The sequence below is a fragment of the Palaemon carinicauda genome, chromosome 2 (genome assembly GCF_036898095.1).
Source record: "Palaemon carinicauda isolate YSFRI2023 chromosome 2, ASM3689809v2, whole genome shotgun sequence".
NCBI classification, from domain to species: domain Eukaryota; kingdom Metazoa; phylum Arthropoda; class Malacostraca; order Decapoda; family Palaemonidae; genus Palaemon; species Palaemon carinicauda.
In genome coordinates this window covers 22,715,292-22,732,791 of record NC_090726.1, presented here as the reverse complement: position 1 = coordinate 22,732,791, position 17,500 = coordinate 22,715,292, and the positions used below count along the sequence as shown (strand labels likewise).

Here is a 17,500-nt window from a genome sequence, read left to right as displayed (position 1 = left end):
GAACACCCTGGAAGACTTCCAGCCCGTGTATGAACGGAGATGTTCAAAATCCATACAATTAAAGAAATTTAGGGATGAGGCAACTTTCCTCGGATCGTAACCTGCGGGTGTACTGTCAGGATCCGCTCTGCGAATAAGATATGTCATTTTCGCTCTGAGTTGATTCAGAGATAAATTTGAGCCTGATGTTTCTCCCCTGAATAGTTGACTACCCTTGAAGTCTGAAGTTCTACGAAGATAGACCTTTAGGCATTCTACTGGACATAGAGATGCATCTTCTTTCAGAGGGCAGATTCTCCAGGGACCCCACCTGTTGGTGGGTAACTCATTCTTGGCGAGAAACGTAGGATCCGGAAACAGGTTCAGCTCCCCCCCATCCAGGAACTGAACACGACCTGCCTCTCTCGAGAGGGCTACGATCTCACTAACCCTGGCCCCGGACGCGAGTGCAAATAGGAAAATAACTTTTTGCGTTAAATCCTTTAACGCACATTCTTCATTGCTCAACAGGGAGGCGAAATGAAGAACTTTGTCTAAAGACCATGAGATGGGCTTTGGAGGTGCTGAAGGTCTGAGCCTAGCGCAGGCTTTCGGAACTTTATTAAAGATCTCGTTACCTAGGTCGATCTGGAAGGCAAATAAAATGGGTCTCATCAAAGCCGATTTACACACTGAAATCGTGTTAGCTGCCAATCCTTGGCCATGGAGGTGGATGAAGAAAGATAAGCAGAAGTCTGTTGAGATCTCCTGCGGATTCTTTGCCTTTACAAAGGCCACCCATTTTCTCCAAGATGACTCATATTGCCTTCTAGTCGATTTGCACTTGTATTCCTCTAGGAAGTCTATGCTGGCTTTCGAAATCCCGAAACGCTTTCTCACCGCTAGGGCGAGAAAATCATGAGCTGCAGGGTCTGGGTTTTCTGTAATGAAGCGCAGACAGTCGACTTCTGGACTCGCTGGGTCAGAACTGGATGTGGTAGCGGCACGAACTTCATCTGTAGTTCCAACGCCAAGGGGAACCACATACTGTTCGCCCACTTGTGGGCCACTATTGCCGCTACCCCCCTTGAAGGATCTCAGTTTCTTGAGGACCCTCAACAGAAGGTTGTGAGGAGGGAACAGATAAATCCTGGACCATCTGTTCCAGTCGAGGGACATTGCGTCCACTGCTTCCGCTAAGGGGTCCTCGTACGGGGACACGTACAGGGGCAACTTCTTGTTGTCTTTCGTCGCAAAGAGGTCTATTTGCAGTTCTGGGACTTGATTCAGAATGAAGGAAAATGATCCTGCGTCTAAGGACCATTCCGACTCTATCGGTGTGAACCTGGATAGAGCGTCCGCTGTCACATTGCGGACTCCTTGAAGGTGAACTGCCGACAGGTACCACTTCTTCTTTTCCGCCAATCGGAAAATGGCTAACATCACTTGGTTGAGAGGTGGTGACCTCGACCCTTGTCGATTCAAGCATCTCACAACCACCTCGCTCTCTGTCACCAATCTTATGTGGATCGAGTGACGCGGGGAGACTTTCTTTAAGGTAAGGAGCACTGCCATAGCTTCTAGAAAGTTTATATGAAAGGTCCTGAATAGCTTGGACCAAGTCCCTTGGACTTTTTTCCGATGAGAGTGACCTCCCCATCCCTCCTTTGAGGCGTCTGAGTGAATCGTCATCGACGGGGGAGGTGGCTGAAGAAGAACCGACTTCTTTAGATGTCTGGCTTGGGACCAAGGTCTGAGAAGAGTACGTAGCCGAGGCGGCACTGGTCTTCTCAGGTCTCTTCGCGCGTTTGATGCATACCTTCTCCAAACTCCGGTTGCATCTTTTAGCTGTGCTCTTAGCACTGGGTCTGTCACTGAAGCAAACTGGAGAGAGCCTAGTACCCTCTCCTGTTCGCGTCTTGATATCCTTTCGGAATCTAGAAGTCTCTTGACAGAGCCCGCTATCTCCTTCCTTTTCCTCATTGGGATGGAGAAACTGTGTGACAAAAGGTCCCAGTGGATTCCCAGCCACTGGAACTTTTGGGATGGAGAAAGTCGAGACTTTTTCTTGTTGATCTTGAAGCCTAGGTACTCTAGGAACTGGATCACCTGACTGGAAGCTTGCAAGCATTCGGTCTCGGATGCTGCCCACACCAGCCAGTCGTCCAGGTAGGCTACTACCTGAATTCCCTTTAGGCGTAATTGTTTGAGAGCTGCGCTCGCAAGCTTCGTGAAAATCCTTGGGGCTATGTTTAGCCCGAATGGCATGGCTCTGAAGGCGTACAGTTTCCGTTGTAGCCTGAACCCTAGGTAGGGGGAGAGTCGACGGCTGATTGGAATGTGCCAATAGGCGTCTGACAAGTCTATAGAGACTGAGTATGCCCTCTTGGGCAGTAAGGTCCTTATGTGTTGCAGTGTTAGCATCTTGAATTTGCAATTCACTATGAACTTGTTGAGTGGCGACAAGTCCAGAATGACTCTGAGCTTTTCCGAGTCTTTCTTGGGAACACAAAACAGCCTCCCTTGGAATTTGATGGACTTCACCTTTCGGATCACATTTTTCTCCAACAGTTCTTGAACGTACTCCTCCAAAATGGGGGTGGAGTGTTGGAAAAACCGAAGGCATGGGGGTGGAGTGCTGTACCAGCTCCAACCCAGTCCATTCTTGAGTAGGCTTTGGGCCCAGGGATCGAAGGTCCAGCGATCCCAAAATTTCATCAGTCTCCCTCCTACCGGTATCATTTCACTTGGACTGCCGTCCTGAGGTCTTGCCTCCCTGACCACGACCACCTCTGAATCCCCTTCCCCTTGAGGGGCGCCTAGACGAGCCTCTGGCTGCTCCTCTAGGTTTTGCACGAAAGGAAGAAGACTGTCCTTCGAACGTTGGGGCGAATGTGGTTGACTGACCTGGCACAGCCTGGGGTACCCACTGAAAGGCAGTCGGGGTTTGTGCCACCATCTGGGGCACTGGAGGCAAAGGCAATTGCAGTTGCTGTTGCTGTCTATAAGGCTTGGCTGGCCGAAATGGTAGCCTAGTCTTCATATTCTTCCTCTTTGGTTGAGGACCCTCATCCGGGGAAGATTTTCTTTTGATAGCCAGGCCCCACTTCTGGAGAAGGTTTCTATTCTCCACGGCAGCCTTATCAACAACCTCTTTGACCACATCGGTAGGGAAAAGGTCTTTTCCCCAAATGTTGGAGGAGATTAATTTCCTTGGTTCGTGTCTCACCGAAGCCCCGGCGAACACGATCTCCCTGCAAGCTCTCCTTGCCTTGATGAAGCCATAAAGGTCCTTCGTCACTGTGGCTAGGTGAGACTTAGCCACTACCATGAACATTTCATGGACCTTAGGGTCACTTGCCATTGTCTCAAGAGTGGTCTGATGAGACATTGAGGCAGCCAGTCTTTCTTTGGTCTCGAACTCTCTTCGTAAAAGAGATTCGGGCAGCTTGGGGAGGTCCTCGCCGAATTGCCGTCCGGCAATGTCAGCCTCCAACTTTCCCACTGAGAATGTCAGATGGACATCCTTCCAGTCTTTGTGGTCCATAGGCAGAGCCAGCGACAAGGGTTTACACTCCTCCAGGGAGGGGCAAGGCTTGCCGGCCTCGACTGCCTTTAGGACAGCCGCAAACCCTTTTTGTAAAAAGGGGAAGGCTCTATCAGGAGAGGACACAAAAGAAGGGAGCTTCTTACTCAATGCAGCTACCTTCGAATTCGAGAAGCCCCTCTCTTTCATCGAGGATGAAAGTAGGGCTTGAGCCTTAGCGTGGTCCATAATAATGACCTCCTTCGGCTCTGTCTCCTCCCTTGAAGCTGGTTCTTTTCTCAGCCGGACATAGCAGTCCGGATATGATGCCTTGCTGGGCCAGAATTCTACCTCCTCTAGGGGAACTGAACCCAGCTTATCCGAAATGACGATCTTACCAGTCGTCATTGGCATGTGCTCAGCATACCTCCATGGGTTAGCATCTGAGCATATGGGAAGGTCTTTCACATTGAGCCTTTTCTGGGGCCCATGTGATTCTGCTAGGGACTGCATACGCAGTTCCATTGCAGCCGCCTTCTCCTGATTCTCCTTCTGCATTTGTTGGATCATTCCAACAATCGAAGAGAGGGCCTGTCCCAGTTCTACTGGGAGACCAGCCGATGTTGAGGGGATGGGCTCCGGCATCTGAACCGGAGTAGCCGACACCTCGTCGACCCCATCCTCTACGACATCCGGGGTTTGAACTTGATCCTGACCTTCTGCCAGGAGGTCTTCTTCCAAACCTTCGTCCAGGTCAGACATCCTGTCACACAACTGGATGTCTTGCATCGCATCTGCGACTTCCTCGTCCACCTGGACTTGATCTTGAGGGATCTCCTCTTGAGGCTGGGGAATCACTGCTTCAGCTGATGCCTGGGGAAAAAGATACGCCCTCATCTTCTCACTTGGAAGATAAGGGCCAGAGGTGTTCTTCTTGAAGCCCCTTACCCAAGTACGAAGCTTTTCCCTAGCTATATCCCTTGATTCCGCCGTTCTAGGGGAATCAAAAGCCTCAGTAATCAGGTTAGTGCATACAGTACATACCTGAGGGTCCCAATACTGGAGATCATCCTTGGAGACAGCGCATGCTGCGTGTCTCCTACAACACTCATGTCCGCAGAGGTTCTTGCTGCGGACATTGCAGAAAACATTTCCGCACTTCGGAGGGTCCTCCTGTAAAGAGAAAAAATTTCCATGAGTATCAAGTGAACTATGTATCACTGGATAACCATAGTATAGCATAACAATTCATAAAGGAAAGACACACACTTGTGTTTCCCTCACAACCCATTGTTGCAGCCTTCCAGATAATAAAATCAAAATGGTTTATCTCTACTAGAGTAATCAATGCAAGGTTTCCAGAGGAAACAGGTGGAGCTCACACCTAGGCAATGATTTTAAAATCCTGGATAATAGACGGGGAAGAACTCTGCTTCCTGTCTGAGGGCAACAGCAAAGGGCTGTGCAAGAAAACACAATAGTGTTAGAAGATACAGTGCTGTACCTAAACTTTTACTATAGTTTTCTTCTTACTGTATATGCTATACAGAAGAATACTAGTACAGTATAGGAGGATGTGTGCCGGCCTGCCTTTGCCGGCCGGCACACACCACAATTAGCTTTAAAGTATACTACTTAACAGCTATAGGGCGGCAGCCCTCTGGTTCAAATGCCTGTGCCGGCGGCAGCAGCTGCCGGCCAGCAACAGCCAGTGTTGGCCGGCAATGATTGCCGGCCAGCAACTACACAAGGTAGTACCCAGCTGCCGGCCACACTCTTGTTGACCGGCAGACAAGGCCTGACATAAGCCGGCCGGCAAAGGTACAAGACCGATGCCAGCCGGTAGCAAAAGAACCAGAAGACTACACCTGCCCGGCTGCCGGCCTCATAGGCCGGCAGCCTGGACAGGTACAGCACTAGAAGAAAATAGAATGGATGCCGGGATAAGAGTGTACACAACCCCCCAAGCCCGGCAACCGAAAGAGTGCATATAAGGAAGGGGAGAAACTTAATTCAGGCTTCCTTGACCAATGCCGTCCGGCTCTGCCGGCAGGCATGGATGAGGGACCAAGAGAGGTCCGGGCAGCACTCGAAAACATAAGACCCTTGCCGGCCAGCATCTCTGCCGGCCGGCAATGGCCTTAGTCAATTCCAAATCCCAACCTATACTAGGTCCAGAAGTAGAATGACTTACAGTACAGTAATACCCCTGCCGGCCAGCTCTGCCGGCCGGCAAGGTACAGTACAGTAATGGCTAGGCCATTACGGAGATAGAGGGGGAAGGGACAAGAGGGTCCTGCCAACCTTGCTTTAGTGACAGATCACCCGCAGCCAAGAACTTTGTCTTAGCCTAAGGGAGATCTAAGGGAAAGGGCCAGCAATACTTGCCAGCTTCCAGAGCACCAAAGCAAGGAAGGCGTTGATACTCCCAAGGTTAGATTTTATCCTCCCCGAGAACAGCAACAGGACTTAGTCTGGTCGATCACAAAAGAAGGAATCATAACTTACAGAAACCTTCGATAGTGACCTAAGGGAGCTAAGCTCCCTTTGTAAGTGTTAGGTCAGCGAGGGAGACTCTGCCCCAAGCCAGACAACACGGACTCAGACTAAAAACTCTGTTGTTCTGTCCCTCTTTGAACCAGACTTTGCTGGAACAGGAAGGTACAGTAACACCCTAGTATAGTTTAATCGAAAATAAATTCGGAAAAAACCACTTAGGGATAAGCCCAAGGCTTAAACAGAGGGAAAGGGATTGCATACCTTCTCCGAAGAAAAGAAAGCAACCGGGGAGTATAATAAAGTATACTAAGGCTCCATAAGCAATTAGCCTAGGCACCAAGAGAATCGATTACCTAATTCACCGAAACTCTCACGTATACAATCTTGGAAATATTCCACACAGTCTAAAATGTATAAAATATAGCCTAAAGCTTCAATAAAATTTTAATTACACTCGGAAAAACCAAAATCATGCATCATGCATTAAGTACTAGGACCAAACGACTAGGCTACATGGCCTAGCGTAGGCCAGAATGGCGAATACTTCGCCAATAATACTAAGCACGAAAGGAAATCTTATGTAAAGCTAAATAGCTAAAATTTATTAAGCAAAACAACCAGGAATGTCACTCTGACTAACTAATTTATACCTAGCGAGTGACAGTGTCCAGGACACCTCTGGTAGGCTACGGCTCTTGTATCAAAGATTAATCCTATTAATCACTCAAAATTTTACCAAGAGCCTACATTTATACATAACAGACACTATACTCAACTTATCCGAGGTCAACGAAGACGAAGAAGCCATGAAAAGCTGAATAAATCCAAGATTTGCGAGAAAAACAGGAAAAAACACCGAGTTGTTAAGCTACGCAAAAAGGAATACAGATGGCGCCAGGATTGGCGCCAGGCACGCATACGAATCGGGGGATAGGGAAGCCTTGGGAGCGGCTCCCCTTTTTCTTTCCCGAATTCGTATCTCGTCAATCTCCCTCCTACGAGACGAATCTCTGTTCAGGTCGTAGATTGCCATGTGACGTGTCTAGAATACGTCCTCTGATATGTCGCGATATCCCTTTCACGAGGGATACTCGCTCCAGGAGTTAGAATTCTGGTACCTTAAGGTAAATTCTCTGGGAATATCGCCGTAGTTGTAATATACCCTAGGAAGCTACCCTATAGGAACTTCCATCAGGACGACATGGCTTGAGCCCAAAAATATATATATATATATATATGTATATATATATACTGTATATATATATATATATATATATATATATATATATATATATATATATATATATATACATATATATATATACATATCTAAATGTATATATATATATATATATATACTGTATATGTGTGTATATACTGTATATATATATATATATATATATATATATATATATATATATATATATATATATATACATATATATATATACATATCTAAATGTATATATATATATATATACTGTATATGTGTGTATATACTGTATATATATATATATATATATATATATATATATATATATATATATATATATATATATATATACACATATCTAAATGTATATATATATATATATATATATATATATACACATATCTAAATGTGTATATATATATATATATATATATATATATATATATATACTGTATATATATATATATATATATATATATATATATATATATACTGTATATATATATATATATATATATATATATATATATATATATATATATATACTGTATATATATATATATATATATATATATATATATATATATATATATATATACTGTATATATATATATATATATATATATATATATATATACTGTATATATATATATATATATATATATATATATATATATATATATATATACTGTATATGTATATGTATATATATATATATATATATATATATATATATATATATATATGTATATATATGTATATATATATATATATATATATACTGTATATGTATATGTATATATATATATATATATATATATATATATATGTATATATATATATATATATATATATATATATATATATATATATATATATATATATACTGTATATGTATATATATATATATATATATATATATATATATATATATATATATATACTGTATATGTATATATATATATATATATATATATATATATATATATATATATATATATATATATACTGTATATATATATATATATATATATATATATATATATATATATATATATATATATATATATATATATATATATATATATATATATTTGTGCGTGTGTGTGTTTGTGTATTCAGTATTTGTAGTGGATATTTGAGACGTCAAATGTTAACTGAGAATGAAATATGGCAACTCGATTTGTAACATTTCAATGCTTGTGCTAACAAAGACAGCCCTTTACTGTCTTTGGTTCGCTAAGGTTGGAGAAGGCTCCGCCCATTTCGTAGCAGTAGTAAGAGGAGCAACTCGTTGTCTGTTTTGTCATGGGAACACTAGAGACATCTGACGAAAGATTTCCCCTGAGTGTCGGCGTTCTTTTGATTCTAACTGTACCATGAGCTCACGTATAGAGAGAGATCTTGAGAATGGAGTTTAATCCCCCAAGTATCTCTGAAAGGGTTCAAGAAATAGTGTGTGCAGCAATTGTCCGAAGTATAAGGAGGAGGGGGTGGGGAGGGTGAAATTTTAAGAAGCTATTGATATAATCGTGTGGTAATTATACAATCTCGATTAGACCTATTGCCATTTCAGAAAGCTATATAGAATATTGACTTTAAATACCGATTCAAATGGAAAGAGTAATATGCCCGAAGCCATGGTTATGCTGTAGGTTAAATATATGTATAAATAAGTTAAACTATAAAAAGGAGTGTAATACAAAGAAGTTAAGACAAACTTTCTTAGTAAATTAGATATGTTACCCAAGTGTAATACCATTCATATATATTGTGATGGATCTGAAAATGGTAAAATATTTGCTGTGGTGTAACTCTACGTGCATATTATGAAAATCATCTTCTTGTCGATGAAATGTCTAAAAGGATTGAAGATGAAACATCATCTACGGTAGCAGAGTTCCCTGCTACACACGAGGGACTCAATGGTTGTCAATAAAATGAAGGACATGTTTGTATTTGTTGATTCCCAGAGTGCCTTGTTTGCCTAAATAGCAAACCACCAACTACTGTAGTAGCGAGGTAGTTGCTCTCTGTAAAGGGTTAGGAGAAAGGAATAACTCTAAAGTTCTTTTGGGTTCCATCTCATATTGATATTCTATTAAATGAAAGTTGCTGACAACCTCGCTATGGAGGCCTCTCAAAAACCTTGCATTGACATAGAAAGCTCAGTCTTAGAATAGAAATAGCAATGCAAATGAAACGAGAAGTTTGGGGAACAGAAAAGGCTCTAAAGATTTTGTAAGAGAGGACAGTAAGTGTGAGGTATTATTTGCATGTTAGTGAAAATACTAATCTTACCTCTGGTAAGGTCCTTTCGAAAGTTGATACTTTTGTTATGAGATTGAGGAAAGGCTATCATTATGGTTGACAATACATTAATGGTGATGGTATACCCTGTAAATTGTGTGGTGAAGCACATTCACACAATCTGCATCATTATATAATAGAATGTAATCGAACTTAGGGAATTTTGACATTTTTCCATTAATAATGTTACAGATTAAGTTTGCTTTGTTTTGATAATAATTACGCAAGAAGAATTGTTAACAAGTTTCCAAGATTTTACTGGAATAAATAAGAAGCATTGGGGTAAGTTTTTGTTTGGGATGCATTTGATGTATTTAAAAAAAAATAAAAATATAGTAACCAGCTCACAATAAGGGAAGTGACAATTTGTATGGTATTTAGAGAATCTGATGCGTTTTACCGCTTGGTTTAATTTTCTTAAAGGTAACACTTTTGTTATAGCATATTAACTTTTGTATAAAGTCTGCTTTAAAGTTTGACAATAGCATAATTGATTTGACAATAGCATAATTTATTTGTTGAACATTTGCTAAATATAATTCTTATTTAATGTAACATTTTACTTGTATAGATTAGTTTTGTTTTATTTAAAGATTTTTTTTCTTTTTTTTTTTTTTTTTTACAATTCTTATTGCCTGTATTCTGTTGAATTTTGTTGGCGGGTGTAGCAGCATGCTCCTACACTCCATTTTGGTGTATATCAAATGTTTTGAATATGTGGACGTTGAATGTAGCATTTAGTTTTACAGAAAAGAAAATTAGGTTGAACAGTTTAGTTGGCAAAAATTACGTAATGTGCTAGGGCATAATCTTATCTTGAGGCACGCTGGTTCCAGGTGATATTTACAGTAGGTGATTGGATGTCTCAAAGATTTTTTGAATGTGAAGTGTTCAGTGTTGTTTTTAGATTTTTGTGGTTAAAATTTAAAAAATTCTCTAGGTTCGAGGGTGTAAATTTCATTTATGGCCTATATTTTTACTCAGGTTTCTAGTTGATTTTGACTGAAATCTTTAACGTGATTCGGGGCAATTTCCTGATTTCAATTAGATTTTAAGTTTGTCCTAATTAATAGTATTTTTAATTAATTTAGCGTTTCTAATTACGATATATATAAACTTCATCTAGGTATGCCGCCCAGTTTTTATCAAATACCATAATAGTGTTTATAAAGATAGCACAAATTCTATTTAGATGCATAGCCTACTTTTAAATAATAAATTACTGTTGTAATTGCATATCACAGATTGTATTCAGGAGTCTCAAAACATAACTTGTATATTATATTACCCCTTATATATTTTGTTTACTATTGGACACTCTAAAGCAGCGTTTCCCAACCTGGGGTGCTTAAATCTATTATTGGGGGGTGCTGGGAAGCGATACACACATGACGGTAAAATATCACTTCCTAGCAAGGCGTGACCAGTTCTGCAGTACACGTTCGGTACTTGTTTGTATCTGAAATGAGAGCGGCGAGACTATGGGATCAGTGGCAGCCAGACAGTAGCACTGTAGTTGTTCAGTAGCAGTGCGACAGAGCAGTACAGCTCCTACATATTTGAGTGCTGTCGGCATATATAAGACTATCTTTGATTTCCAGTAATACTGGTAAGTCCATTGGAAAGTATTCTCTCTCTCTCTCTCTCTCTCTCTCTCTCTCTCTCTCTCTCTCTCTCCTCTCTCTCTCTCTCTCTCTCTCTCTCTCCAATGTGTCTCTTCATATTATCTGTAAAAGAAGTGATGACGTTTTTCAATACTAAAGTATTGAAAGACTAAAATCTTGGAACCCTGGTATCAGAGGCAAGTGGCTTCGTAGCACGTTGGTAGGTTATGTTTTGAATCAGTGTGCATGTTGTCATTTCGCTTATCATTTTTCCTGAATTAGATATATTACAGTTAACTGGTTGTTTTATGTTGATTTTTTATCTGAAATGAATATGTCGACATTTTCCGTGATAGTTTCTGGTCAAAAGTAAGAAGTATAAGTGTGCAAGAATTGAATAATAATAATAATAAAACGAAGTTAGCCAGTATGTAGGGTGCACACACACACACGTTTATTCTTGACAAGTTTTCAATGTATACACACATTTGGAACATACACACCTCATGCAAGGAATGAACTTAGGTAAAAATACCTTAAAATAGAGTAATCAGATCTCCTTTCACTAGTTTAGGCCAATAAGCACTCTCTTTTAATGTTGCCATATCTGAACAGTCAAAATACCGGACGGTTCCCTCTTGAACACCCTCCCCCCTCCCACCTTCCAGAGTCGTAAAAAAAGGCAGTTTGTAAGAGCTACCACTGTGTGTGTGTGTGTGCGCGCACAAAATAATTCGAGAGAAAAATGAAGTGACCTCAAGGCTCATATATAAAAATTATATTTAATATAATTATACTTGGTCTGTGGCTGCATCATAAATACTGTGTAAATAATAAATAATAAATATATATATATATATATATATATGTGTGTATATATATATATATATATATATATATATATATATATATATATATATATATATATATATATATATGTATGAATCCTGTGTAAACATTATATATATATATATATATATATATATATATATATATATATATATATATATATATATATATATAATGTATTAATTTATTCATTCACATAATGTTTGTTTGTTGTTGCTGTGTTGCTGTTGTTATGGTTATTTTTGTTGTTGTTAATTTTATTTTATATATCTATTTTCATCATTAAAAAAGAAATTACGGACATTTGGAGAAATTTTAACGTTCCCCTTGGACGATGATTTTGAGACCTAAATCCAGGACATGTCTGAGAAAATCCAGACATATGGCAACCCTAGACTATTTCCAACATTTTTTTTTTAAAGAAACTTGCTGCTTTCTTCTTGTCAAATAATTTTTTTTTTACTCTGCTTTCCTTTCTCCCATATCTTCTTATTTCTCCTCCCGTAACCCCATCTAATACTATACCCCTCCCAAACCCGCCACCCATAGTTAAATCAATATAATTATAGAAAGGATGGGGAAGCTTTGCTCGATTTTTTTTCTTTTTTTTTTAATTAGATTACCGTTGGGAAGGCAGTAGTATTGAAGAGGTTAACTGTTAATAGCATTATGTTTTATTGATAATCTGAGTCTGTTTCTCTATTTCAAAGAAGTTCTGTCCTTCTGTGTTAAAGTTGTCAATTACATCCGTGGTCGTGCTTTAAACCACAGTGTGTTCAAGTTATTTTGTGAGGAGATGGGAAGTGAACATCAGGTGCTTCTCTTCCACACTGAAGTGCGATGGCTCTCCCTCGGAAAAATGCTGACACGTATTGCAGAGCTCGCTGATGAGGTTGCGATATTTCTCAGAGAGTATCAGAGTGATTTTGCTGAAAATTTTGAGGACGAAATTTTCATTCCCTCCTTCTACCTGGCGGACATTTACGGTCATCTGAATGATCTCAACTTGTCCATGCAAGGCACATTTGCTAATAATATTGATTGTACAGAGAAGGTAGAAGCCTTCAAGAAGAAAATATCACTGTGGAAGCATTGAATCCAGGGAGGAAATGTGGGAAGCTTTCCGATCCGGGATGAAAACCATGGAGACAACACAATCCAGCCAATGCTTGTAGAAAATATTGTTGCTCACCTCTCACTCCTAGAGACCACTATGGCACAATACTTTCCCATGGATCATTCATTTCCAGAATGGATACAGCAGCCCTTCTTGTCAGATATGGATGATGATGATAACCTAAAGGAGGAGCTTATTGATCTGCAATTGAGCCAGGGTTCTCAAACAAAATTTCACACACTGCCTCTGTCAGGTTTCTGGTGTGATCAGTTGTTAGCATACCCTGGATTAGCAAAGGCAGCGCTGGAAATGATCATCACATTTCCAACTACCTACCTCTGTGAAAAGGCTTTCTCCACCATGCTCCAAATCAAAACAACTGCCCGGAACCGACTTCAAATTGGGTTGCTTCATGATATGAGGGTGGCTCTGGCCAACACAAAGCCTCGAATTGAGAAACTAGTTGCATATAAGCAACAGCAAAAATCACATTGATGTATGTACAGTATGATTGATTGCTCATTTGTACATATTTAGATCCATGCAATTTCATTTTCTTTTTCTTTTTTTTTAAATTCCTTTTATAAACAATATTGGTATTTTGATCAAGCAGTACTTCTCATTCCTTTATCCTCCTAGTTACCTAGTAATAAGATATTAATAATTAAGATAATTAGGCGGTGTTGGACTGCTTAGACATGGCAACAGGGGTTGCTAGAGTTGGGAAAGGTTGGGAAACACTGCTCTAAAGCTAGGTTGTTTAGCATAGTGTTAAATGAAAGGGCTTTCAACCAAACACGCAGATATCTTTTATTAGATAGATTCTGTTGACTCTTAATTTCACAACTGATATCAACCAAAATTACCTTGGATTATATTTTCAGATTTGCAAGGTCAAGCCTCCTCTTGAAACGTGGACAGGAAACCGGAGTGGAAAGATTATGGAGGACAACTTAACTAAACAGCACTTTGGAAACCTGAAAATCAAGCCCCAAACTTTGGCTTCATTATCAAAATTGGAATAATTGTGAAAGGTAAGGTTTAAAAAACTAATTTCTTTACCTCTTACCTCCACCACTGCTGTGGCCGTGGCCCTGCGGAGTCTTGGAGGTTACCTCCCATGGCCTGTCCGTAGGTCTAATATTTGATCTACAGATAGGACATGGGAGGTTTTGTATTAGTCCAATTTCCCTTTCAAACAACTTTTTTAGATTTTTTCTCAAACCTTTATTGGATTAAGATTATGATCAGCATATTTTACGTCTTTTAAAACTATTTTTTTTCGTGGTTATAAGGCCACTTTTCACAGTATTTGGATGATTTCGGGGTTGTAGTTTCAATTATCGCAAGATTTTAAAAGATTATAAGTATTTAAGGTTCTTGAAAAATTAAAATTCCGGATAACTCTTATAAGGGCTCATGTTGAGGGTATTAATCTAGTAATAAATTTCATAACTTTAATGAATAAAGAATATGCCAGTAATACAAGAGAAAGCAAGTAAAAAATATTGATTACAATGAACATGCCTTTATATTACTGAAATAATATCTGGAGAGGCATAAACTTTTAAGAAGTTTCTAATTTTGCGAGTATAATCCTTTGTGGTAGCCATAGTAAACCGATCACTGACAATTTCTTTTAAAACTATTACAGCCGTAGGTATTTTTACTTTCATCATAGGCTTCTATCCCAAGAAATTTGCCTTCGTATTTGTCAAGCATGTTTGTAATCTGGTGACGTAGAGTTTAAAAGCTCAAGGCAGACTTTATATAGGACTTTTATAGATTTTATTTCTCAGCAGTTGAATCCTCACTAGCAAAAAATTCTGGAGAAATTTTATACTTTAGTATGTCTGGAAAACAAAAATCCATATATAAGCATTTTTTTTATCAAACGCCTAAAGATTTTGGTATGAGACTTCAAAAGATTCTTTGGCTGCTCTGGTATAATTCTTTTCTTCGGAAGCTCTGGTCTTACGCTTCAGATTTTTTTTCTATCTTTTTTTCGCAGCTTTGGTCTCGCGCTTTCAAAAAGTTATCTTTAGCCTCTCTGGTCTTACTCTCTCGAAAGATTTCTTTAGGTGCTTTGGTCTCCTGGTTTCGAATGATTTCTATGGCAGCTCTGAACTCGTGATTTCAAAAAATTACTTTGGCAGCTCTGGCTTCGCGCTTCCGAAAGATTTCTTTGACAGCTCTAGTATCGCTGTTTCTCAAGATTTTTTTTTTTGCAGCTCTGGACGAGCCCTTCCAAAAGATTTATTTAGCAGCTGTGGAATCACACTTTCAAAATATTTCTTTGGCCACTCTGGAATCACGCTTTCAAAAGATTTCTTTGGCAGCTATGGACTCATGTTTTCGAAAGATTTCTTTGGCCCCTCTGGGCTCGCGCTTTTGAAAGATTTTTTTTGGCAGCTCTGGACTTGTGCTTCCAAAAGATTTAGTTGGCAGCTCTGGACTCGAGCTTTCGAAAGATTTCTTTGACAACTCTGGTCTTGCCCTTTTCGAAAGATTAATTTAGCAGTTTTTTTCACGTGCTTTAGAAAGATTTCTTTGGCAGCTCTGGTCACATGCTTTCGAAAGATTTCTTTAGCAGTTCTGGTCACGTGCTTTTGAAAGGTTTCTTTAGCAGCTCGCGTCTCGCGCTTACCAAAGGTTTCTTTGGCCACTCTGGTCTCACACTTTGCAACAATTTCTTTAGCAGCTCTGGTCTTGCGCTTTCAAAGGATTACTTCATTCAGTATATCCTATGCAGGATTCTTAATACACAGATTATGCAGTTGTTTGAGTTTTCCTCTTACTCATCACTTCTGGTTTCAATTGAACTTGGACATAAATACACTTAATTGGATTATACAAAATAGTAAAATCATCAATTATGATTTTTGACATTACCATCCTTTGAACAGTACTATTTTATCTCAATTTTTTTTTTCATTTATGCAACATGGATGAGTGTGCTTATGTAGACTACACAAAATCAAGAACTTATTCTTTTCACTTATATTGGTGATATAAATTCGTGGTCCTGTCTCAATATTTATCTCAATATTCAATCGAATTTAAACTGAATTTTAAAGAAATTTATTATTGATTTAGGTTATGGTTCTGTACTCTGAAAATCATGTTGGTACTTTGATAAATTACATTTAAAAGTATGGGTTCATGAGTTTTTTTATTTCAAAATATAGCAAATCTATACATAAAATTAGGAAGATACAACTATCACAAGAGGTAGTTTTCGAAACACCAATACATTTGATTGCTGGAAATCAACACATGAGGTAGATGTTTAAAGAAAAAGATGACTCTCCGTTGACAGAAAATCTCAAAAAATAAGTCGGCTACTGGCCACCATAAAACCACTTCCCTTGCTCCATGTCGTTCCCACGTCATTCAGTAGCACAATGCGACTGCGATGAAAGGGCCATTCCTTTTTAAGCATCCGGGAAACGAGAGTCACTTTGCCATTGCCCTGCCTTCTGGAGCAAAAAGGAATGATAAAACAGTCAACAGAATTCTTCTGTTTACGAAATCTCTTCCCTTGGCATCAAGACCCATGATTTCAGTTAATATTTTGGTGGTTTTTTGTTCTCGTTATAAAGGGATAGCAGTTCTGTATTTTCCTACTAAACATTTGGATTTTAGACCCGAAGAATTTGGCTTACGAATTTTAAAATCAAAACATAGTTTAATTACAGACACGTTTAGACATTATTTCGTCCATTGTCCCATGAAAAATGCGGCTATTAAAATCTGGCAAATAAGCTCTAAAAGCTCATCATTGTTTAATTACCTTGACCAAATACAAACCGTTATTTGTATTAAATTTTACTAGTTTCCTCAAGGGGTACCGATAGATAAGTTTCATATATCTGGAGAGAAAATTGATTTTTTTTTTATTCTGAAACGTTCCGAAAATGCACAGCTCCTGACACGGGGCTAGTAAGCCATGGATGGCTCCCGACTAACCACCAGTTATTAATGGATACAGGGGTCTTTAGTAATAAGTTACTTGTTGGGGTGCCAGCTTCATTACAATAATTAATGGAGAAACCATACGTTTAGAAGGGATAAAGGTTTAAGTATTCATTTATGTATATGCCAGTGTGTGAGTATAATTAGTTGACAAACCAAAGCATATACACACTATCCCACACCTCTGGACGGGATAGGCGATGGTATGTATGTGTGCATGTATGTATGTGAGAGTGTGCGTGCTCAATGAAAAGAATTCCATATTCACTAAGCCATAACGTGCGTTAATGGTGGAGGTATATTTCACTCTGCGCGCGCATGTGTGTGTGTCTGTGTGTGTGGAATAAACTGCAGAGCAGATATTCCTTCTATGCTTGTATATGAAACTGCAAATATCTTCCAATAAGAAATATTCAATGATACCAATA

General features: G+C 39.0%; 2 protein-coding genes across 2 annotated transcripts; both read left to right on the top strand.

The window, feature by feature from the left end:
- The first annotated feature begins 9,072 nt into the window (after nucleotides 1-9,072).
- LOC137615453 (protein FAM200A-like) lies at nucleotides 9,073-13,076 on the top strand. Its single transcript, XM_068345338.1, has 2 exons — nucleotides 9,073-9,145; nucleotides 12,691-13,076. The coding sequence occupies exons 1-2, from the start codon at nucleotides 9,073-9,075 to the stop codon at nucleotides 13,074-13,076; spliced, it is 459 nt and encodes a 152-aa protein (XP_068201439.1).
- Nucleotides 13,077-13,193: 117 nt separating this feature from the next.
- On the top strand, nucleotides 13,194-13,592 carry LOC137615444 (protein FAM200C-like). The gene has a single exon (XM_068345326.1). It carries the CDS (start codon nucleotides 13,194-13,196, stop codon nucleotides 13,590-13,592), a length of 399 nt encoding a protein of 132 aa, XP_068201427.1.
- The last annotated feature ends 3,908 nt before the right edge of the window (nucleotides 13,593-17,500 follow it).